General features: G+C 54.0%; 1 protein-coding gene across 3 annotated transcripts in view; it reads right to left on the reverse strand.

Moving 5' to 3' along the window:
- The window catches only part of CLSTN1 (calsyntenin 1), a gene marked incomplete at its 5' end in the record, with an annotated part of 58,640 nt that overhangs the window by 3,383 nt on the left and 30,738 nt on the right, over positions 1–24,519 (reverse strand). Inside the window, 12 exons of one of the 3 annotated variants that reach the window (XM_084242994.1) lie at positions 452–600; positions 1,111–1,268; positions 2,204–2,260; positions 5,186–5,348; positions 8,542–8,663; positions 9,007–9,255; positions 11,507–11,692; positions 11,792–11,941; positions 13,258–13,466; positions 14,968–15,163; positions 16,312–16,341; positions 23,420–23,542. In XM_084242994.1, coding sequence (XP_084099120.1) covers positions 452–600; positions 1,111–1,268; positions 2,204–2,260; positions 5,186–5,348; positions 8,542–8,663; positions 9,007–9,255; positions 11,507–11,692; positions 11,792–11,941; positions 13,258–13,466; positions 14,968–15,163; positions 16,312–16,341; positions 23,420–23,542 — 1,792 coding nt within the window. The remainder of the gene's footprint in view (positions 1–451; positions 601–1,110; positions 1,269–2,203; positions 2,261–5,185; positions 5,349–8,541; positions 8,664–9,006; positions 9,256–11,506; positions 11,693–11,791; positions 11,942–13,257; positions 13,467–14,967; positions 15,164–16,311; positions 16,342–23,419; positions 23,543–24,519) is intronic. The other 2 variants (XM_084242995.1, XM_084242996.1) reach the window with 2 other exon arrangements.

Consider the following 24,519-nt stretch of genomic DNA (forward strand, 5'->3'; position numbering starts at 1 on the left):
GGGGAGAGGAGCCCAGATATTACGCCATCCTCTCAGGCCCCTCGCTCAGCCCCTCCGGGAATGGGGGAGGCCAGGCCATCCCCAGCAGCAAAGGCACACATCTTCTCCAGGTCACCAAGCTAAAAACGGGCTTGTTGGGGCCTCCCTGGTGGCACGAGGGGTTAAGACACAACCTATGAAGCTACCCGCAGCCTCTGCAGCACAAGTTCCATCCCCGACCAACCAGGGAGCAACCCACATGGCTCAGCAGACCTCGCCTGTCTCCCCGCTGCTCCCCTCGGCAGTGGATTTTAGTCAGTCTGCCTGTTCTGCTCCCCACTCTGTTTCTGGGGAATCCTCTCACCCTCCACACCTCTGGCCTGTACCCCAGCTCTTGTATGCATAAATAAATAAATCTTAAAAAAACAAAAACAAAAACAAAACAGGCTTGTTGTTAAAAATCAGCACCTACTTGACCCTGCTGGTGATTTTGAGTCTCCGGATCCCGGGCGTGGGGAACTGGCGTGAGTTCAGGTAGGAAACGTGCTGCATGGCCTTGACCAGCTCCCCAACATCCTCCCCTTCCAAGGTCAGCACCGACTGACCCGGGCTGGCCTGGATCTGAAATTGTGCATGGGGGAGAGGAGAGGAACAGGGTTTGCACAGCAAGAACATATCAAGGGGCCCAAGGTGGAGTACCATGCCCCCCCAATCCTCGCTCTGGGCGTCTCTTCCACACGCTGTTCTCTTATGGGAAACCAGTCATAGTGAGCAAAATGTTTTACGTAGCTTCGTGAGTAGTTCTAGCAAATTACTAAACCTGAAAGGGAAGAGGACTGTGGGAACCCCAAAATTTGTACCACCGATGTGCAGGTAATCTGAGGGCCCAATTCCTGAAAGTGGCATGCAGAAAGGGGGGCAGCCTCTCGGCTGCGTCCTCAATCCACTGAGTGCCTGGTTCCAGCTCCAAGTCATCTGTAGCAGAACTGAACCGTAGGGCACACGGTGAAGGTGGTGTCCCCAGAGCTGGAGAACTGGCTGGGGTGGGGGAAACCCCTCGTGTTTGTCACATAAAGACAGCGCAGGGCTAATCACAGAAAGCGCAGCCCCAGCCGGTGGAAGCGGGGTTACCTTCACGCCCCCGCCGCTGTCCTCGGGGAGCTGCAGGTCCAGCCCCTCTTTGCAGGTGTACAGACAGTCGATCACCTTCTTATCCGCCAGCTTCCCGGAACGGATCGTCAGGCCAGCCAGGTTCCCTCGGAAAAACTGGGTCATGCGCAGGTCCCCACCTGGAGCGCGGCGGGAGGGGGGAGGTTACGCGCGCAGCGGGCGCCTGGGCGCTCCTCAACGCGGTGTTACTGGTGGAAGCTGGATGGATGGACATGCGGGTTAGTCAGACCCAGTCCCGTTAGCCTGCGAGCTACGTGGAAGCGCGGTGAAGGAATTAGGTTGTTCATGGTCATGCACGTGGTCTGCGGAGGGTCCGCGACGCCCCACACAGCAGCCAGCCCTCTGGTGGCCCCACACACCGTTGCCACGGCTTACAGTAACGCTTCCCAACCCCACCCCCCAGCCCCTGCCTGTCTAGAAACTTGGGGCGAGCCCCCCCCCATATGCCTCGGGAGATAAAGTAGTGTTTCCATCCGCCCCGCGCCAGAAGCCCAGGGTCGAGGCCTCTGGGTCTGTGCCCTGCGACGAAGGGAGGATTTACTAGGAAAACGGGCTCAGAGCGTGGCCCCTGACGGACTAGCACAGAGCCAAGCCAGGTGAAAGGGAGCCTGTTTTCTGGCTGATGGCGGAGAGACCAGTTCGGGGCAGCAGCGCGCCTCACGAGGCCGTCCCTGGGGGCGGAGGTCTCTAGGAATCGTAACGTTGAGTGCCCCTCCGGACAGACTTCCGAGAACGGGTCTTTCCTGTCTCGGGGTACAGACCCCACCTGGCCGGGAGGTGTCAAGGAGGGCACCCCATGCAGTGGTCGGGTGGATGGGATGAGACAAACAGCAACCCCCAGTGCATGGCAATCACCAGGCCCTGCCCTCACTTCAACTGGGGTCGGGGTGGGCGGGACGGGGGTCCATGAAGCAATGGGAAGCAGAATGCAAAGCGGCAGCTCCAATGGTGTCTGGGACCAAAAGGCAACTTGGACATTTCATGCGAAATGTGGAATGAATGGATGTCTCGTTTTTTAAATGAACACAACCGTGAGGGGGGGGGATCCAGCCACCTGCAGGGGCCACAGGCGCGGGCTCGGTCTCATTGTCACTTTCAACTCCTGAATACTCTGCAGAAAAGCAAGACAGAGACAACAGGAGAGGACCGAGAGGTTAGGCTCGTCAGACGCAGCCTGGAACCTCAGTTTCGAGAAGCTGCCAAACACAAAACACAGAGCGAGATCCCCCTCAAGTCGTTCTTGGGGACACACCCCACCCGGACCCAGAGGCACGATCATCGCCTTCCGGGGCGCTATTTACACTTCCCCCGCCCCAGCTGCTCTTTTCACCGCCTCTCCCCGCACCCTCCTGCCAGCACATGGGCTGGATCCAGCCTCAGACGGACGAACAGGCACCGTGTGGACTCTCCCGTGTCTCCGCCTGTGCTGCGGAGCTGGGGTCCGAGGCTGCTGGCCATGGCCTCGGCCCAGCCGGGCAGAACCAGCAGCCGCATCATCCAACAGCGGTTCAAGGCGCAGGCAGAGGATGGAGGGGCTCCGGGACCGTGGAGGGGGGCACGGGAGTGCTGGTGGTGGGCACGGTGACCACATCTGAAGACGTGGGAGCCTCCACCCCGTAAGCCACACACACAGTTGGGAGCCAGTTACCTCAGTTAAAAGAAATTCAGCAAATCAAAGTGTGTGTATTTTTTGAAAGCTTGACCCAGGTGCACCTCGCTCTAGGCTTTAACCCCTGAGTAACAGAGTAAAGAAGAGTAAAGAAGGCATTTTAACCACTTTTCCTGAGCGAGAAGGGAGAGTCAGAGCGTTAGGAACTCTCCGGGAGGACTCGAACCCTGGCTAGCACCAGTGTCCTCAGAACAGGCCAAGGAGGCTCACCCTGGGCCAGGTGAGTCTCATCCTGGGGGGGGGCTGCATCTCCCTCACAGCCGGCACCTGCCATGCCAAGCCACAAGGGGGCGCCGGGGCTGCAGCCAGGGGGCACAGGTGAGGCCAGAGCACCTGGGAGCCTGGGAAGCCTCCTCTGGCTGGATGGACAGGCTGGTGGGGGCTGCGGCTGTAGCCCAGACTCCCCGCTGCACGCACAAGGGAAGCGCTGACAAACCCACTGAAAGGAAGCTGCTGGGAGAGCATCCTCTCCGCTAGCGAGAGATCTTTACCACTTTGTGTCTGTTCAGTGTGGGGACTTAAGTGGATTTTTCTGGACGAGGCTGAGCGGGCTGAGGTAGAAAGGATGAGAAGGTGCCTGAGATGGTCCAGGAGGAGACAGTGAGGTGGGCGGGAAACGAGAGGTGGGGCATTTTAATCCAAGCAACAGAGTCCTCAGGGTCCGAGTAACATTGAGGTTTGCGCTTGTATTTCTGTTCTTAATTTTAAGGTCATTACTCAGAAATTGCTGTTTAATTCGGGAAGCAAATTTGAACTGAAATTTCAAGAATAGCAAGTAAAAAATTCCTATAAGCCCAGTGACAAGTCCTCAGGCTCTGTTTCCACTTCTCACGGGTAAAAGGTCACCAAAATTAAATATGGGAATCGGGGGCCTCCCTGATGGCCTAGGGGTTAAGTCTTAGCACTACCACCTCTACAGTCTGAGTTCGGTCCCTGGCCAGGGAGCTACCCACACGACGCAGCAGACCTCTCTCCTGCCTCGCCCGCTGCTCCCCTCAGCAGTGGATTTCAGTCCATCCGCCTGTTCTGCTCCCCACTCTGTCTCTGGTGAATCCTCTCACCCACCCCCTCAACACCTCTGGCCTACACCCCAGTTCCTCTAGGCATAAATAAATAAATCTTGGGGAAAAAATAAAAATTTTTAAAAATTTGGGAATCAGGTGAGGAGGTTTAGACTAAATATCGTCTGATTCCGTCTCACCGGAAGGGACCCAGAATGAGTGCCAAAACTCAAGTTCTCCTAGAATAAGCAAAGCTGTCCTGGGAATCAGGCGCTTTTATAAATTTCCAACATAACTCAAGGTACAATGTTTCCACAGGGAGAAAAGCAAACCCCAGGGGCGCTCTGAGCAGATCCGCACAGACGGCAGCTTGGTGGATCCCGAGGGCTGGAGCAGGGTGACCCTTAAGGGTAGACAGAGGGGCCTCAAGGCCTCGCACTGGATGGGGGTGTCCCTGCTGATTTCCACCCGACTCTCAAAATCAGCCTCTCCCCAGCTGCAAAGTTCAGCCGCACACCCCCGGGGCAGCCTCGGCAACTGCACCTTTGTCACCAGTTGACTCTTCGATTTTTGGCCATCACTGCGAGCGGCCGTCAGCCCCACCCGTGGCCTCGCTTACCCTGAGACCACGGCCCGCTGCGCCTGCTGCTGAAACCTGCTCTGCATGAGCTAACGGAGCAGCCGGGTGTCTCTACGCCCCACACCAGCCCGGCCGTGCTCTGGTGGCTGGGTTCGCCTCGTCACCCGAGATGGGGTTCGCAGGCCCCAGCAGATCACCCCGGGCCTCAGAGAACCCTGATCCAGTGGGGACAGAGCTTGGGTTCCGCGTGCATGGGCTTCAGAGGTTCAAACCCCAGACCATAGGAAACCCTGGACCCCGTGATTCTGAGCCTCAGTGTCTTCAGCAGTAAGACAGGGATAAAATGACCCCCTCCCCGAGTCATCATCGCAGGGACTAGCAAGGCAAGCCCACAGGGTGGCCCCTCACACCCCACCTCATCTCTGCGGAGGCACCCACGGCCGCAGCCCTCTCCCTGCAGGAGGTCAGGGCTGGCCCTGGGACAGCTTCCCCGGCTCAAGCTCACTCACGGCTCAGGGTCTGTTGCTTCTTTGTCGTCATAAACTTTCCTGTGACCAGGTTAACTAATAAAATGGTCCCCCATCACACCCTAGCTCCGTGCAGGAAACTGAGCACCCACAAAGAGAGCTAAAGGAGTGTCCCCAAAGAGGCTCTGCCCAGGACAAGGGCAGATGTAGGAAATGAAGGCACACGGCGTGAGACACGGAGGGGAGACAGAGCGCCCACACCACCCCCACAGCAGGGGGGTGCAGGACTCCTGAGACCTGGGGGAGGGAGCAGGGTTACCTTGCCAGCAAGCCCCCACCACGAGCTGAGTGTCTATCCTGGACGGGTGAAGCGGGTAGTCTTCAGTCACGGAGAAGGGCTCGTGAGCAGCGCCGTCCACGTACAGAGTCACGCTCGGGAGCTCCACGTTGAGCACGTAGTGATGCCACTCCTCGTCACACACCTGCCGGAGGCCGGGTGCATGAGAAGCCACCGCCCGTGTCCCAGGGGCGAGTCGCCCATCACACACAGCTGTCTTCTGGCGAGGGAGAGTGTGACCACACACCTCCCCTCGCCCCCCGGGACTACATCGCCCAGCAGGGGCCACGGCCACACCGCCGACCCTGGGACACTGCCGGTGGGTGCCTGCTCTCTCGTCCCGTGACCATATGAGACCGCAGGAAACCTGAATACCCACTGGGTATCAAGGATATCAAGGAATTGTGGCTAATTTTACAAAAGGCATGGAAATAGGGGGCCTCCCTGGTGGCACAAGGGGTTAAGCCTCAGCGCTATCAGGCTATGGCCAGCCACTGCGGCATGAGTTCGAGCCCCAGTCAGGGAGCTGACCCACACGGCGCAGCAGACCTCTTCTGACTCCCCGCTGCTCCCCTCAGCAGTGTGTTTCAGCAGATTGGCCTGTTCTGCTCCCCACTCTGTCTCTGGTGAGTCCTCTCACCCCCTGCACCTCTGACCGGCACCCCAGCTCTTGTGTGCATAAATAAATAAATCTTAAAAAAAAAAAAGGACAGGGACATAGTATAAGGGTCAGATTTCTATGTATCTCTACAAAGTGAAAAGCTGTATCTGGAATTTGCTTAAAATGTATCGAGTAGTTTTCCGAGGGGTAACAAAATTAGCAGGTAGGGGCTGGGGGATGATGGACCAAGACTCAGAGCTGGGAACTGCTGGAACAAGACCAAGTAACTTGGGGCTACTCGTCACCCACATCTGTCTACTTATACCTATGCCTGAGATTTTCCATAACAGTCTTAAAAATGCATCAGAAGAAACGATAAAGAGCAAGTCCTCAAATAATGTCATTTTGTGAAAAAGTAGGTAAGAAAGACGTAGTCTCAGCCAACAGCGAACAAGATGGCGTCACTCGAGGATCGTTTTTTTTTTCTTGCTTTGAACTTACATGAACATGAATGAAACTGTATATAGACTCACATAAGTTTTTTTTTTAAGTTTTTTTTTTTAATAGAGGCATGTTTTATTTATTTATTTGTTTATACAAGCACTGGGTACAGTCAGAAGCGCAGGAGGATGAGAGAATTCACCAGAGCCAGAGCGGGGAGCAGAGCAGGCAGAAGGACCGAAGGACACTGCTGAGGGGAGCAGCGGGCGGCAGGAGAGGTCTGCGCGCCATGTGGGACCCTCCTCCTGTGGCCGGGGAGCAGCCGGGGATGGAACCGGTGCTGCAGAGGCTGCGGGCAGCTTCGCAACCCAGCGCTCAACCGCTGCGCCACCGGGGAGGCCCAAGTTTTAAGTGAAAATACAGACTTGTCAAGAAAACACTCTTCAAGTACTGCGATTTTAGAAAGAACTTCTTGACTCCAAGGAAGCTCCATCAAAGCTCTTCCCTGCTCTCTCCAGTCCCTGTCCAGAGGGAAGGGTGCAGAGTAACAGGGAAGCTGCACTTGAGCCACGAGAAAGCTGAAAAGACCTTAGATTACACTGAAAATCTTGGATAGGATCGGGGTTTTTTTTTTGTATATCCCTTTATTTAACCATTTCCAGAAAACTCCAGGGGGCTACTGAGGACTTACCATACATGGACAGACTCTGGCTACTCAAAACTGTACCTAAAATGTCCACCGCTGCTGCACAATTTTTTTTTTAAACTGGACTACACCTCTTTAGTTTCTCTCTTTCTTTCTTTTTTTTAAAGATTTATTTATTTATTTATATAAGAACTGGGGTACAGGCCAGATGCGCGGGAGAGTAAGAGGATTCACCAGAGACAGAGCGGACAGAACAGGCAGACTGACGAAATACATTGCTGAGGGGAGCAGCAGGCAAGACAGGAGAGGTCTGCCCCGCCATGTGGGTTGCTCTGCAGCCGGCAGGGATGAAACCGGCACTGCAGAGGCTGCGACAGCTTCACAGCTCTGCGCTCAACCGCCTGCGCCACCAGGGGAGGCACTTCTTTAGTTTCTTGACAATAATCATGGTAAGCATTTCTAAGCGAGGACAGATCTATGTAAGAATTACATCACTTATTGGGGCCTCCCCAGTGGCGCGGTGGGTTGAACACAGCACTGAGAAGCTGTCCGCAGCCTCTGCAGCACGGGTTCAATTTCTGGCCAGCCAGGGAGATACCCACATGGCGCGGCAGGCCTCTCCTGTCTCGCCTGCGGCAACCCTCACCAGTATTTTCGGTCCGCCTGCCTGTTCTGCTTCCCACTCTCTGTTTCTGGTGAATTCTCTCACCCTACCATGCCTCTGACCTATACCCCAGCTCTTGTATAAATAAATAAATCTTAAAAAAAAAAAAAAAAAAGAATTACATCAGTTAGGAGACAATGGCCCCCAGTGGACTCACATTCCACATACTTTTCCCCTTTCTCACTTTTGCTCTTACACATCTGTCCCGTAACTAACTGTCTGAGACAAGCTTACGCTTTAGCAACAAGCATCTGTGTCAGCTCTGGGCCAGTAACACCACGAGACAAATAAAATTAAATTAAGGCCAAAGTTTTCCTTTTTGCCCCAACCCTAAATCAAGAGAAGAAACAATCTTTGTGTGGGAAGGCTCCCTCGGCTTACAACACTGCCTTGCTTCCTGTAACACGCTGAATTTTTCATGGGATTCTTGCTTTTCATCATAGCAGCTGGGAAATCCGCTCAGCAAAGACACGGCCTCATCCACAGCAATAAAACATGAGCTAACGTCAAAGCTGTCAGCGCACTCAAGCTAGAACCCCGTGTGGTATCTGAAATATGTCAAGAACGCTGATGGCTTGAACATTTACAATATCCCGTGGTGCCTCTGAATTCGCAGAGACACCCTGGGGTTCCCTGGCACAATCCGGGAGCCAAAGCCTTAAATAATAAATAAACAAGTACGTGTTTCTCAGCTCCAGTTTTTAAGCAAATGCTGCTTATTTCATGAATTTTTACACTACTTTGAACACGAGCCATACAGTTTCTTTTTATTAACATTATGTATCAGATACATATATATTTTTTTTAAAAAAGCAATGTAGGCTTTCCCAAGAAAGGAATTCAATGGATTTAACAGACTGCCCTATTCCCCAGAGACACAGAAATAAAATCGAAGATGTCACTGCCCGTGAACAGCAGCTCCCGTGCCAGGCGGCCGGACTCGGTTACTCTCCGACAAGACCCCCATCAGCGAGTTTCCCACTCACCTGATTCAACTTCCAGTGGAATTCCGCTGGCTTGTATTTCTTCTCCTCCGAAGGATCCTGACGGAGGAGGAAAACAAGCCGGCAGCCGTGGATGTACAAAGAATAGTGATGCCTGTTCATATCTGCAGAGAGAAATTCTGCTGGTAAACTGCCAACTTAAGACCCAAAGGAGAGGCAAGAGCCATTTCTTTAATGGATTTTGAAGACACAGCTGGATCAGCATAAATGAACCCTCCAGCTGGGTCAAGGCCAGGCTTCAAAACAAAGACACTTGGGCTTTGCCTCTAGAGAGGCGGGAGCCAATCTTGAGTGACCCGTGTGACAAATACCTGAATACCAGGGGGACTCTGGAGGACGTGGCACCCCGGGGAAAAGCACAGGAAAGTGTGTGTCACCGAGTGGCCAGGCTTAGGGGGAGGCCAAGGGCCCTCCTCCAGCGACCCCTGCGCGCCCATAGCTGCCCACCTGTCTTGTCTGAACTGCAGAGAACTGTCTCCTTCTTCCTGCTGAACGGCCCGTGCCTCATCCACACAGAAAGCGTGAAGGGCTCCTTAGGGTTGACAGAAACTACGCCATCCGGAACCCGCACCGCCTGAGTGCCGTTGAACTCGAAGACCTGGTCGCTATCGTGGCCGTTGTCTGTGGGCAGCCCGACCGTCCAGTTGGAAGAGCCGCTGGGAGAGGGGAGCAGCTCGGCGGTGCCAGACGCAGCACCTGGGGCAGAGCACACACCTTCAGCCAGGGCAGTGGGTCCAGCCTTGCGCGGCTGCGCTGCCCGCACTGCTGATAGATCTGCCAGCTCGGCTTCCTTCGCCTCCCAAAGCAGGATTTTTATTACCGAAAGAATTCGTAAAAAATAACCACAGATTTTTTTTTTCAAAGGCAGAAAAAGAATCCAAACCTGTAATCCCTACCCAAATACACCCACCATTGGGTCTTTCTTTGTGAAATACACGTATTAGAAACATGGAGCCAGGGCCTCCCTGGTGGCGCAAGGGGTTAAGCTCTGCACTATGAAGCAATTTGCAGCCTCTGCAGCGCGAGTTCGATCCCCGGCCGGCCAGGGAGCTACCCACACGGCGCAGCAGACCTCTCCTGACTCCCTGCTTCTCCCCTCAGCAGTGGATTTCAGTCAGTCTGCCTGTTCTGTTCCCCACTCTGTCTCTGGTGAATTCTCTCACCCCCCCACACACCTCTGGCCTGTACCCCAGCTCTTGTACACATAAATAAATAAATCTTTAAAAAAAAAAAAAAGACAGAAAGAAACACGGAGCCAGGCTAGGCAGTCACACAAACACCCACTCCCATTACTATCCTTCTAGAGCATAATTTAAAACGTCGGGTGGCGTGTGACACACAGACCCACCACCACTTACTCAACGACCCCCCTGGAGGGCACCGGTGTTGCTAATCTTCTCCAATAATCCTCGCCTTGATGAGGCTTTAGTGTCCTCATGATTAATCTCTCACGATACTCCCAGGCAATGGCATCACCAGGTCAAAGAATGTGATCTTTTTTTACAGCTGCTGTCTGTATTGCCAAGCTCAATTTTCTTTTAAATTTGCCCACAGAAGAGCCTGTTTGCCCTCCCAGTCACGTGGTCTATGACTTCTCTACCCGAGGAGGGACATGGCTTGGCTGGAGCAGCCTGGCATCTGAGAAACGTAAAACTTGGGTCCAAATCCCTGCTCTGCCACTTCCTAAAAGCATGACCTTAGGCAAGCTACTTAGCCTCCCTGGGTCTCGATTAATTCCTCTGTACAATCGAGGTCGATGCCACCTTCAGGCGAGGTGGGAAGGTGGGTGCCACGTGCAGAAATGCCCAGCATCCAGCAAGCACTCAGCCCTGAAGCTCTTTCCTCCCATGCTACATTTCCTGCTGACAAACTGGTCATTTAAAATCATAAACATATTGGCAGTACTAGAGAGGAAATAAGCTTGATGTGCCCCATGGCTGAAAAGGGCACACGTTCCAGCTCTCAGGCAGGCAATCACGCTCTTTGGCGACCTAGACCTGGATGATTCCATCATCAGGAGGGGCCAGCAGAGAATGGGCTTCCCCTCGGCTTCCTGACCACAGGACAATCACAATTATGGGAAGAAAAGCAGCCGATCCAGGCCAGGGAGCAGAAAGGGGAGCTTCGGAACACGCTCCCCACAGAGCCGTCGCCCGAGTAGCTCTCAGTCACCAAGTGCCCTTGTGACGATGACAAGGTCACAGGTTGCTGGTGTCTTACCACCGCCTGTGTGTCCCACTGGCCTCTCCCTCATTCAGAGGGACCAGAACAATATCCGGGCCGGATGGCGAAAGCCGCAAGCTGGTCTCCGACGCTGCCCTCCACCTCCCAACGCGGTGCCTGTGATCCAGGGTCTGTCCAGACCCAGGTCCCTTTGGTTTCTCAATTTTCTACTGCATGTCGGCCAAAAGCTACCGCATTTCCTATGTATTTTCCTTCGGTTCTTAAACATCGCATTTCACTTAAAACTCACTCTACTGTCGTAAGCCTGACTTTGATGCGTCTCAAATGTACACTGGAGAAATGCTTCTTTTAAATCAGAATTTGGTTCTTTTTTTTGTAGATGAGCGGGGGTGAGAGGATTCCCCAGAGACAGAGCGGGGAGCAGAACAGGCAGATCTACTGAAACCCACTGCTGAGGGGAGCAGCGGGGAGACAGGAGAGGTCTGCTGCGCCCTGTGGGTCGGCTCCCTGGCCGGGGATCGCACTCAGGCCATCGCAGTGATAGCGCTGAGACTCACCCCTAGGCTGCCAGGGAGGCCCCAAATCAGCGGTTCTTAAGATGCACACGTGACACTGCAAGCGGACTAGCAGGCCCGTGCCCGAGGGGGCGCCAGCCAGCGGGCAGCAACAGCCACTAAGAGAGCCCGTCTCCGCTGTGGCTTATAACGACAAATACACACACGCATACCCCGCAGGGAGGGGTGTCTCCGCCCCGGCCCCTTACCGCAGAGCCGGTGGAGGGACTTCTCCGAGTAGGTGTCGCGGTCGCAGCCCTTCCCGATGTGCTCGGTCTCCAGCTCCACTGTCGCCTGCACCGAGGCCACGGGCTCGTCACACGTCTCCAGGTGGATGCTGGGGAAGAGGGCCAGGGCGCCCGTGCCCGGCTCGTACTCAACCCTGTTGTTCCATCCTGCAGGGGCACACGTGGGGGCGGGAGAAGGAGAAGCCATGTGTCAGGCTCGCGCGGGGGATGGCGAGTTTGGCGGGTGTGAGGGCGGACGGGGCGCACCTTGCCACCCGGGCGTGCAGGCCGGCTTGACGCTGATCTTCACCAGGACGTCCTCCGCGGCCCTCTTCTTCCCGCAGTCGTAGGCGGTGACCATCAGCTTGTACTGGTGCTCCTTCCCGTAGTTCAGCTTCTCTGTGTTCTTTATATAACCTTCGAGAAGAAAAACAGCGGTGAGATCCAGCCCCAGCTGGCATCGCCTTCATCATGCTGTGCCAAGATGGGAGACACGCTGATCCAGCCGTGTAAAGACGGAAGCAGCACGACCCGTGTGTGTGGCATGACCCATGTGTGGCATGACCCGTGTGCAGCACAACCGGTGTGTGGCATGACCCATGTGCGGCATGACCCGTGTGTGGCACGACCCGTGTGTGGCATGACCCATGTGCCCAGGTAGCGAACACTTGGGGGGTTTGTTTGGGCGGGAGGAGTGAGGCCATAACTGGACTTCCCTTTATTCTTACCAGTTCTGTTTCTGAGGGGGAGGGCGGCTTATATTTATTTTAGGATTCAATGGTTAATATAAAATAGAGACAAAATAATTCAAGTGCTTCAAATCCTAAATATGAGGTCAAGCTGCACTCCACAGTTCGAGAGCTGCTGCCAGCGGCTGGCGTCCCCCAGCACAGAGGGGGCTGCTGCCTCACGCGAGCACAGGTGTCCGCAACGCCCTTATTTCATCAGAAATTGTGGGCTGTGCCCTGGCAGGGGGCGCGGCAGCATCACCGAGGAGCTGGCATGAGCCCACTCTGTTCAGCGACGGGGTGGGGGCGCCTGGTGTTAGGGCAGGAGCCTTCATCTCGGAGGCGACGCGGGAGATGGAATCTAACGGCGAACTGGGAGCGAGACTAACTGGAGGTCGGTCTTCCTCAGTGGGAAGGCGGGACAGCAAAGACTCAAAACAAGCAAAGTGGAGGTTCTTAGTGGGCTCCGGGGGGAGGAGCACGAGGAGAACGTGCGGCCAGCAGGTGCGGGGGAGTGTCCCTCTGGGGGCAGAGAAGCTGCAGCAGTGGGGGAAGCTCCCCCAGTCAGGCCCATTGGGGGCTGGGTGCCCGCGCCACCCCCAGACCCACGCCGAGGTCCAAGCCACACGGGGCGGCATGAGAGGTGGGGCCTTTGGGGGGGCCGAATGTTTCAATGAGGCCGTGATGAAGTGCCACGTTGGGACTCTATGCCCTGGGTGAGGAGAGCCCAGTGCCTGCTCCCCTGCTGCTGCGTGAGCACGCAGAACAGAGGCTGCCTGGAGCCAGGACGCGCTCGCAGACGCGGACTCCCTGCGCTCCGATCTGGGACCTCCAGCCCTCCAGAGACGGCTGCCGTCCAAGCCGCCCCGCTCGTGGCGTTCACTCGAGCGACCTGACGGCCTCACAGACGTGGGTCTGGGTGTGGGAGGCACTGAGCGCAGCAAGAGGTGGGGCTGAGCCCAGGGCGCAGCGGCCGCCCAGCCCAGGAAGCACCCGCGGCCTTACCGTCCTTGTCGATGGAGAAGGGCACGTCGGGCGTGACGATCTCGTAGCTGCAGATCTGGCTGAACTGTGGGGAGCAGTCTGCGTCCTCGGCCTCCACCCTCAGGAGGCTGTCGTGCTGCCGCCCCGCCACCGCCGTCGCCTTGTAGGACTTCTCCCGGAACACCGGGGCGAATTCATTCACGTCGGTCACCTGGATGTGCACGGTGGCCCTGCAGGGACAAGCAGGACACCATGGGGGGTGTGTCCCACGCAGACCCTGACTCTGCCCAGCCTCTGAACGCCCTTTTGCCAACGCCCACCAGTGAAGAGGCTGGGGGATAAACCACTGGACACCCGTGGCCCAGGCGCGAGCGGCGCGTCCAGCCGTGGACGTCTGCAGAGGCTGAGCCTTACGGGGTTCGTGGGCGCTGCTGAGTGAGGAGTGTTGTTCTGCAAACCCGCTGGAGGGTGTGTGCGCACGTGTGGAATGCCTGAGGAGGCAGTAACTCGGGGATGGAGAAGGGGTTACCATGATGGGACGTTTATAGGGAGGTAATGTATTTGTATAACATTAAAGTTTTTTATTTAAAAGACTTCAATTTACTTTCATTTTAAAAATAAATAAATAGATTTTCTCTTTTCTGATATTTTATGAAATTCAAATGATGGAGATGAAGATGAAACGATGGCCTATTTTCAGCCTAACATGGAGACCCCTGAAAGTGAAAACAGGAGTTTGAGCTGCTGCTTCCAGGCCCTCCCTCGGACCAGGGAGACAGCAGGCACAAGCCGCGGTGACAGAAAATAAGAGACTCGGGATTTTCTCTGGCAATATGGGACAGAGCAGGCAGAGGGAAGATGAACTACACCAGACATCTGTTAGTTCTCGAATCATAAAGTCAAAAAAATATTCTGTTGCCAATTCCAGAAAAAAAAAAAAAATGAGAGCCGGGGGAGATGGGATAAGAAACAGAAATGGCTCCAGGAGTTGATGAGCATTAAAACAAGTTCTGTCCCGCGTCTACGGAAGAGACAGCGGAAGGTTCCCACCCCTGCCGGCGAGGACCTCTCGGTGTGCAGGAAACCAGTAATATCATATGAAAAGCATGAGGGTGACTCACGGGCACACAGCACCCCACTGCTCGCCAAGCCCCCGCACGCCATCCGTCCACCCGGACCCTGGCAGTGAGCTCCTGCGGGGTCTTCTCACCCACCACCCCACCCACGTACCCCTCTTCCCTGAGACGGTACCCCGAGCGGAAAGTGACATGCAGCAGTTAACTTTGCAGCAGCCTGCACTGAGGGACACCGGGAAAAAGGTTTACTTTGCTAAGTCCGTGCTAGCAAGCGGCGGAGAAAGAATTCTAACCCCACGCCTGCCCCCGCGTCCTCCCAGGGACCAGCAGTCCGCCCAGCGGCCGGAAGGACGAGGATGCGCCCGTGTTCATCCAATGCTCAGGGCCAAAGACTGAAAAAAGACGCCGTGACAACACAATCTCTTCCTCGGGAGCCACCCGGCTGCTCCACCTTCCTGGGCAGGGTCTCTGCTTCATTAGCCCTGACCTGGCAGAGATAAACTACTTCTTTCGTTTCCCCCACACCCAATACGCGACGGGCACTTGCTGGTCTCTGATCACAGAGCTCAGGACGATCTCACAGTGGAGGGGACTGTCAGGACCCACGTCCTGCCACGTCTGGGCGCCGGGGCAGCGCCCTGCCCGCTGTACTCACTTGTGAGACTTCTTGGTGTTGGCACCGTCGGGGCCCTTCCCGCAGTCGTAGGCCTGCAGCGTGAAGGTGTAGTCCTTCTGCAGCTCGCAGTCCAGCTTCTCTTTGGAGCGAATGATCCCCTCGCCAGTGGACTTGTCCACGACCACGGCCTCGAAGGGGACATTCTGCCCGTGGATTGTAAACCCGCAGATCTCACCTGGGGGGTCAAGCGGCAGGTGAGGGTTTCTGCCACACAAGCCTGCCGCACGTCCCAGCCTCCCCCGCAAAAAAGAAATGACAACGATTTGGCAGCCAGGGGTTTAGAGGGTCCGTGGATAAAGCAGGGGCGCTGTGCTTGAACAGGGTGAGTTCTGGGCTTTAGTAAGAAGAAGCGCGTTCTGGCTTTCCAAGCAACGTGTTTATTAACTTTGCATCCACTCATGCAGGAATACAAAAGAGAGAAAGAGAAAATATAGACAGGCATTTCACAGGAGTACTTAAGAGAGCTCCGGGGCAAACATGGTCTCATTAGAAAACAGCCAAGGCCTGATAACAGGAGAAGCTGCCCCAGCAGCTGGGGAGAGCCGGGAGCTGTTTTGATTTGGACCAGAAAGAAGGCTAGAGGCTCAGTTACGTGTTGAGAGAGGCAGCGGCGTGAGCTATAGATTCAGCACCATAATTACAGAAATTCTGTCAAAACAAAATCACAAGAAACAAGTCTTCCTGTGCAATGAGCCTGGCTAAAATTCGGGAATCAAAACAAACTACTAAATGAGAAAGGTAGAAATACCAACTTTTCAGGCATCCATTTCAACAGCTGTCACCCACTCTGCAGGCTCCAGTGCGGGGGGGGGGCCCCCCCACCCCACACCTTCATCTTCCCTTTGTCCTGCCAGACCTGGGGAGAGAGACCTGCCTGGGCGCTCCAGCCCACGTGAGTGGGTTTTCTAAACGTGTAAATTAAGAGTTGAAAATCTAGACTTCCAGTCTCACCCGTGGGAGAACAAATATGTTCCGATGTATGTGAAAAAGTCACAAAATGTATCTCGCATAAAAATGAGACAACTCTTCTAAAATGACATAAATCTAATGGAAAACTGCTCCGAAGTAACCCTCAGGTTCAATTAAAAAAGGTGCAGAACGATCCCTAGAGTTCAAATGGATGTCTGATTTCCAGATATTTCTAACCAAGGGTTTGGTTACATACAATTTCCATCAATATCTTTAAAAAATAGAAACAAAGTAGGCGAATCGGGATAAAAAAAGCATGACAGTTTCTTCTGTTTAAGGGCTGATTCCCAATTTTATAAACAAAGTTAGTGGGTTAATATTCATAAGAGAGAGAGAGAAAGAACCCTTGATCACCTTCTTTGGTGACTGTCACCTCAAAACTCTCTAAAGGGAGAAAAGACAAACCCAAGTCAGTAATACAGGACAGAAGGAAGAGCAACATATCACACAGAAAGCTTGACACGATTCAACCATCGGCCCGGGGAGGCCAGATGCTAGAATCACCAGAGCAAAGCTGGACTCCGGGAACAAAACATCTCTTTGCATCCATCTTACCACGTAATTCAGAAATTCCACTAATCTGCGCATGCGATGCCGCTAGAATGTTTCCTGATACCCCCAGGTGTCCTCTGCACTTCTCATGAACACTTGCATGGTTTAGAGGCAAACCTGTTTGTTATTTTACAGTTTTCAGATTGTCGCTGGCAAGGAGTTTGGAGGCCAGATTCCAGCACTCACTCATTGTTACACTGGAGGCAACAAACACTGAAGAGAAGGACTTAACCCTTTGTTCTTGTGATGATAAAATATAATGTTTCCTAATCTCAAATACCCAAGGGAGGCAACAAATGTAGAAACTTCCAGGGGCCACCAGCTTCACCGGGAGGGAACCAAGGTAGGGCCGACTGCAGTGACCGCGGAGTCCAGCCTCAGCCTGTCACCTCGCCTGCTTCCACTAGAGTCAGAACAAGAGTGCCCAGGACCCGCTGCCTCTTCCCACTCCCCGGGGCACCTTTCTCTCCCCCAGAGGGAAAGCATCCTCAGGCCCCTGGCTGGGTGAACGATTTTAACGCGCACTGTGTCTCTCACGGTGACGGCGCACAGGGCCCCTTCACCTGGCTCGTTCTGGAGGATTCCAGGGGTTCGGACTATATGCCATTTTTGCGACATGTTTTCCACTCAGCCTCTGCGTGTAGGATTTGGTCATCCTTGTCAGCCCTGGCAGTTCTAGTTCACTTATTCTCGCTACTGCAGAGTGAGGACCCAGTGAGTTAAGACCCATAACGTGGCTACACCCTCCCCTGGCGTGAGGAAAGCACTCCACAGATGCTGGGTGTTGCTGTGACCATTTCCTGTGGTGTGAATACCCCCTTATCCATGCCCCCAGTGGCTGCCTGAAACAGAGCACCAAGCCCTACACCTGTTGTCCTGTTCTCTACACACAGACCTAGGATAGAGCTTGGTTTATAAACAGGTGCAGTAAGAGACTGACAGCAGAAGCTAACAGTGAAACGGAACAATGATGACAACACTCCATAATGAAAGTTCTCTGTCTCTCTCTCAAAAGCCCTTCCTGGATGTAACTATTTCTGCATGATGGTTGTCCGCTGGTCAGTGAAACCTCAGAAAGCAGAGCCGCAGGCGAGGACCGCCACGGGCCCTGGGGCAGTTTCCACCGCTGGTGAGCAACACATCCTGCCGTCTGCCGCCCACGTACAGCGTCCCCAGCCCTGCGCCGGCCAGCAGCACAGTGGCACTGGTCCCGCGGGGCTGTTTCAATTAAAATTCATCTTAAAATTAAATAATGTCAAAAATCCTGGTCCTCGGCCCAAGGGCCACATCCCAGTGGCTCGCTGGCCACAGGTGACCAGCAGCGACTGGATGGAGCCTGGAGATCCAGAAGCTGCCATCCCCAGTAAGTTCTACGGGGCAGCACTGCTCAGGGCGGGGAGCAGAGGCGCCACGTCCAACCTGGTCAGTTTTCTGAGCAGCCTGAGGTGCTTAGGAGACTTTTTATCTTTTTTAAAAAAATCTGTTTTGTTTTCAGTGCCCCGTAAGCAAAGTCTTATTGGAAAGGAGACTGGCTAGGGGTTCGCACCGCGAGGTCAGAGGTCACATTAGCCCTCAACAGACGAAGCTTGCTGGTCTGGAGCTGGGCAGCAGATGTGTCCAGCGGTGGTGGAGACCGTGCTGACTCCTCACTCCCCACACTGTGCCTCGCTTTGGGGCGTCTATTACCAGTATATGACACATTTAAAACGAAATGGTCCTGCTTTAAATCAGAGGAAGCCTCGCAGTCTGGCTTGGAGTTCACTGTTCTAAGGAGAAAATGGTGGAGCAATTCCGCATCATCTGAGTGGAGGGAACTGACAGTGACCGTGTCTGCACAGGTGGATGGCGCTGGGACAACAGCCTGCCTGTGCGGTGCACCTGTGCTGAATCAGGGGCTCGAGACTCTCTCCCGTCGGGCAGTGCCCTTGAGACTGTATGACCATGAGACTATCAGGCGTAGAACTGTTTGCCAACAGATGGAAACTCCCGAAGGCTCTCTGAGAACTGGGCTGAGGATGGAAAAAACTCGGGGAGGCTCTGCCAGTCTTACACTGCAGGTGTCGGGGGAGGCGTCACTGGTAACATCTGAGCAGAAACCAGAGGAAACTAAGGGAGCAAATCACAGCATCCTTGGGGGAAGAATTTCAGACAGAGGGGCTGGCAGGTGCAAAGGCCCTGAGGCAGACATTGTTTCTGTGGCTGAGCAAAGGGGAGACTGTAGGTAAGGTCGAAGTAACCTGAAGCTACAGTGGCTACTACAAGAATCGCAGCTTTCCTGCCAAGTAAGGAGGAAAAGACTGGAGAATTTTGAACAGAAAAACAGGTAAAAATAACCCATATTCTAAAAAACTCCACCCGGCTACTGTGCCTGAAGGACAGCCGTAGGAGGCCAAAAATGGATACTTGCACGAGACTCTGGAGGCCAGGGCCGGGGGCACAGGTGGGGTGATGAGACACAAGGGGGGGGCAGTAAGAAGTGGCCAGATTCGGGGCGTGTTTTGAAAGCAAGACCAACCACACTGTAGGATGGTGAGAAAATTCCATGAGGCAGAGACCAGAGAAGGAAGATCTGGGGGACCGGAGGCCCCACCGGCTCCGTACACGCATCTGTTGTTAGAAACAGAAAAAAGCAGGTCCCCACAGTCATATGGAGCCTCCACCCAGACGTCTGACCTAACGTGATCTCTCCCCAAAACGCGATTCTAAGCCAGGCATCCAGGTGTTTCCTGACCAGCACCTGTGAGGTGACCTGCACAGGACACCCGTGTCCCCGAGAGGAGGTGGTTCTACCTGAGATAATCGTTTCCTTTGCTGTAACCTTTGTCAATAAATAACCTCTGTTTTGGGGAGCCCCCAGCATTCTCTGCGGGATGCTGGCTGATTCACCAACTGATTAATAAAGCCAATGAGATCTACATTTGTGAGTTGTGGTTTTAACGCCGTATGGCAATTTGTTAGGGAACAAAGTCTCAAATGCGTGGTGATCCAATGGAAGAAAATAAATTATTTTGAGACTCATTATGCATTTCCAGGATGCCCCCTTGAAAATGTGAGTTCAGGGCCTCCCTGGTGGCACAGGCGGTTGAGCAGTGCTGTGAAGCTGTCCGCAGCCTCTGCAGTGCCGGTTCGATCCCTGCCAGCCGGTGAGAATCCCACATGGGGCAGACCTCTCCTGTCTCGCCCGCTGCTCCCCTCAGCAGTGTATTTCAGTCAGTCTGCCTGTTCTGCTCCCCACTCTGTCTCTGGTGAATCCTCTCACCCCCCACACCTCTGGCCTGCACCCCAGTTCTTGTATGCATGAATAAATCTTTAAAAAAAAAAAAAGAAAATGTGGGTCCACTGACGACGAGAGCAGCAAAAATGTGTATTTGTATTTTCTCCGCTTACCCCCACCCAATGCAGCATATTTAAGCTGGCTCCTTGCATGGGTTGGACCAACAGTATTTGGTGCCTCAAATCCAAGGATCCCTTTTAAGGGGCCCCGCCAGGCGGGCTGGTACTTTGGCCTAGAAAGACTTAAAAACTGCCCACCAGATGGACGCTGGACACAGCAGGGGCAACAGACCTCGCCGGGCAGACTTCACTGGGCCAACCTGGGTTTTCCGGAACAGGCGGTCACATGACCCCTGCTGCCACCGTGGAGCCACCATCTGCAGCCTGGGCCAGGGCACCCCCCTCACGCAATTAGACAAGGATGACGGATCGACCGGGGCAAGGCTGGGTGACGGAACAATGACAACGGCTGCCGCATGTCAGCAGAGAACTGGCGAGGGTTCGCCGAAGGCAGATTTTGTAGGCAACGTTTAGGAGAATTTCCAGGAGAATGATATAGGACTTCGAAACCAACTGAAGAGAGACAGAGGGAAAGAATCTGGCCTAACCATCTGGTGGCTGATGGTGCCATGCAGGGACGAGACACACCCGGGGTGGGGGGCTGGGTCTGTGCTTCTCCGACCCTGGCCACTGCCATGGGCTTGCTGACCAGCTGGAGGGCTGGAAAGCCGGGCATTATCCAAGAGGTACAGAGAGCAGCCTCTGAGCCAGTGGGGGGCGCTCACAGCCAACTAGTTGATAAAAGGTGAAGCCTTCCAGGTTCGATCTCTATTTCCTGAACAGAGACTGCCAGGAGTGGGGGGCAGAGAGTCTGAAGCCAGACAGGCCTCCAGTGCTGCCTTTCCTGGCTCTGATTGGCGCCTGGTCTCACTCACACAGCACTGCTGGAGAACAGTCAGCTCAGCCACGTGCCACGTTCCACGTCCGGTCACTGGCCTCTCTCTCCCTACTCCCCTTGGAAGGTTGTGTGATTTTTGTTTTGTTTTGTTTTTTTTGCCTCTCTCTCTGGGTTTCTGCTTTTGGGTCTCGCCCTGTGTTCTTAAGGGTTTAAGTGAGGACTCACAACACCATCACCCTGTAATAATTCTATTGTTTCTGGGCCTCCCTGGTGGTGCAGGGGTTAATGTCTCAGCACTATGAAGCTATCCACAACCGCTGAAGCATGAGTTCGATTCCCAGCCAGGGAGGCGACCCACACAGCACAGCAGACCTCTCCTGTCTCCCGGCTGTTCCCCTCAGCAGTGTATTTCAGTGGATCTGCCTGTTCTGCTCCCCACTCTCTCTGGTGAGTCCTCTTACCCCCGGCACCTCTGGCCTACACCCCAGCTTTTCTATGCAAAAATTTTAAAAAAGAAAACAGATACCTGCTGAGCTGCCAGCACCTGCTGCCACGTCCCCACTGACCCAGCCCCGGACCCCACCCACTTTCTCTGCTCGGCCAAGCTCACCAGCTGGATATCCAGGCGGCCCCTCATTTTTGGTGCCCTGTGGCTTCCTTGCTGGCCGGCCCAGGCTATTCCTGCAATAAGCTCACGGGGCCTGATCAGCACAGTTGCTCAAGGCGCCGTAGCAGCCAGGGAACGCCTCACCCCAGGGCCATGCCTCCCAGCCCAGGCTCACCAGCCACCGAGCCTCCACCTCCTCACTCACCACAGTGCCTCTCCGATGTCAGCTGAGAATTCCTGGGAAGCTCTTTAAAAATGCAGCTTGCCAAGCCCCCTCCCTAGAGACTCTGACTCAGCAGCTCTAGGGTGGAGCCCAGAGATCTGGGTTTTCAAGGAACACTGCCAGAAGGTTCCCATGCAGCAGGCTATGCCTGGGGAGACTGGCCCACCTGGGGTTCCCAAGCCTCGCTGGCTGGTTACAGGTTTCTGAGCCTCTACCCTGGAAGACTCAGAGAACTGAGAGGAGACAGGTCCCGGGGAGGTCAGGCCGCACTGGAAAACCACCTTCAGGGTAACATCCCGTCTAGTCAGTCAGCAAGAGCACCTCGCACCTCAGGTGAGCTTTCTCCCGCCCTCTGCACCCCTAGGTCACACTCAGCAGGCTGACTAGTCATCCCCCCTTTTGGAAGCCTGGTCTGTCCACCTCTGCTCTAGCTCCACCCCAGCCCCTGCTCCTGTGAAAACCCAGCCTTCCAGCTTCATCCCATATATCTGTGTACTGCCTCTCATTGGGTGAATTATAATAAATTGGCTGAATTTATTATATACAATTTATTACATATATATTTTTTAAAGATTTGTTTATTTATGCATACAAGAACTGGGGTACAGGCCAGAGGGGTGGGGGTGAGAGGACTCACCAGAGACAGAGTGGGGAGCAGAACAGGCAGACTGACCAAAGTACGCTGCTGAGGGGAGCAGCAGGAGAGACCGGAGAGGCCTGCTGGGCCATGTGGGTTGCTCCCTGGCCAGCAGGGGGATCGAACTTGTGCTTCAGTGGCTATGGACAGCTTCATAGGTTGCGTCTTAATCTCCTGAGCCACCAGGGAGGCCCCGTAATTTATTATATATATTAACACTCTAGCTGAGTGACTCAAAGCTGATGCATTAGCTGCTCTGGGCCTCGGCTTCCTCTCTTTAAAACAGGGATGGTAGCCTGGTGGCCTTGAGTTAAGTCTCAGTGCTATCACTGCAATGGCCCACTGTGGCCTGAGTTCAATCCCCAGACAGGGACCTGACCCATAGGGCACAGTAGACCTCTCCTGTCTCCCCGCTGCTCCCCTCAGCAGTGGATTTCAGTAGATCTGCCTGTTCTGCTCCCCACTCTGTCTCTGGTGAGTCCTCTCACCCCTCACACCTTTGGCCTACACCCCAGTTCTCATATGCATAAATAAATAAATCTTTAAAAAAAAAAAAAAAGAAAAGAAAATGACCTTCACGGTGTCAGTTTTGATGCTGAGACAAAGAAGGGGTGAGCAGCACATCCCCCCATCTGTCAGGGAAGCCACTTGGACTGGACATGAAGCAAGAACAGTTCCAACTGGACAGTGCTGTGAGACGTTAGCAAAGCCGCAAGCTGCCAGAGCAGGCCTGGAGCCGGGTCTCTAGCTGCTCCAGTGGCCCACGTTGAGGTGCTTGAGTTAAATGTGTGTTAGGAGTAAAATCTCAGCCAAAGAGATTCCTCTAGAAAGAAAGACTGCTCAACTTTCTCAAATAAGTGTTTTGAGGGAACAGAAACTGGGGATGCACAGGGAAATCTCTAGCTGTGATTGGCCAGATGCTGCTCCCGAGGCCAGCAGCACCAGAACAGGAGCCCAGGGCCCGCGTCCCCCAATCAGCGATGTAACGCGGCAGCGGGAGCTCTGCGTCTGTGGGCCCTGGACTAGCTGCTCTCTACCTGGTGACACCAAGGCAGGCATATAAAATGCAATGAAATATTCTGCCTCTGAGCAAGCACAGACTTTTTCTGTTATTTTAGGGGGAGCAAGTACACCAATGATTAAAATTAAAAGGAAAAAGGCGTTACAAGGTTGTCCACGCTAGAGACATTTTCAGAAATAACCCACATGGGCGTGTGATGCCCGACGCCTGTCCAGCCCAGGCCTGCAGGGCAGGTGCATGCCTGCTCCTACCTGCGAAGCGCAGGGGCGCGTCCTTGTCCAGGGCGATGAGCGGCGGGTCCAGCAGCACCGTGTTGTCGTTCTCTGTGACGATGCCGTGATAGGTGGGCTCCAGCCACGGCTTGTGCTTGTTCACTGCGTGGACACCGAAAAAGAAGAGAGAACAGGCACACGGTCAGCTCCTCTGACTCCACAGCTGGGACGGCCGCGTGCAAGCAAAGGAAAACAGATTCTTGCTTCACTTCCTACACCCCGGTTAATTCAGAAGGGATGGATGACTTGGACGGAAGACCTGAAACCATAACGTCCTTAAAGGAAAACGCAGGGGACCCGTTCTGGTCTTGGCGCACTTGGCCCGCAGGCTGAAGGGTCTCCCTAACTGCTGACGCCCCACGTCTCTCCAGGTAGCTCTGACGTGGGCTGCACAGCTGCCCAAGGTCGGAAGTGCGCTACAGCAAGACAGGACATTTTCAAGAACGTCCTCCAAAACACCATGGTTTGTCACCAATCCCTCCTTTTAAAGCACACACATAATCAGATCAATTTATTGCTAATATTTTATCCTGGGCCTCCCTGGTGGCACAGGGTTAAGTATCAGCACTATCAAGCAATTGCCAGCCACTATGGGAGCTGACCCACATGGCACAGCAGACCGCTCCTACCTCGCCCCCTGCTCCCCTCAGCAGTGTATTTCAGTGGCTCCGCCTGTTCTGCTCCCCACTCTGTCTCTGGTGAATCCTCTCACCCCCTGCATCTCTGGTCTACACTCCAGTTCTTGCATGCATAAATAAAATCTTTAAAAATAAAAATAATATTTTATCCTACTTGGTTTTCATATTTTCAGGTCTTACTCATAAAATTATAAGCATAACAAGAGTAAAGGTTATTACAAAATTTAAATGTTGAGAACTCCTGAGATCTAAACTAAGTGAATTTATTAATCCAGCAAGAATGTAAAAATACCAGGCAAAGCAAACTGCAGAATGCCAGTGACAGGGAGTAGGAGAAAATGTTTCTGTTACCCTAACAGAAAGGCCTGCAGCTGAAAATGGCAATGGTTCAAGAAGAAAAAATAAATCCACAGCTGTGTTGCCAGTCCTTAAACTTTCCCC

Source organism: Talpa europaea (genome assembly GCF_964194135.1).
Source record: "Talpa europaea genome assembly, chromosome: 9".
NCBI classification, from domain to species: domain Eukaryota; kingdom Metazoa; phylum Chordata; class Mammalia; order Eulipotyphla; family Talpidae; genus Talpa; species Talpa europaea.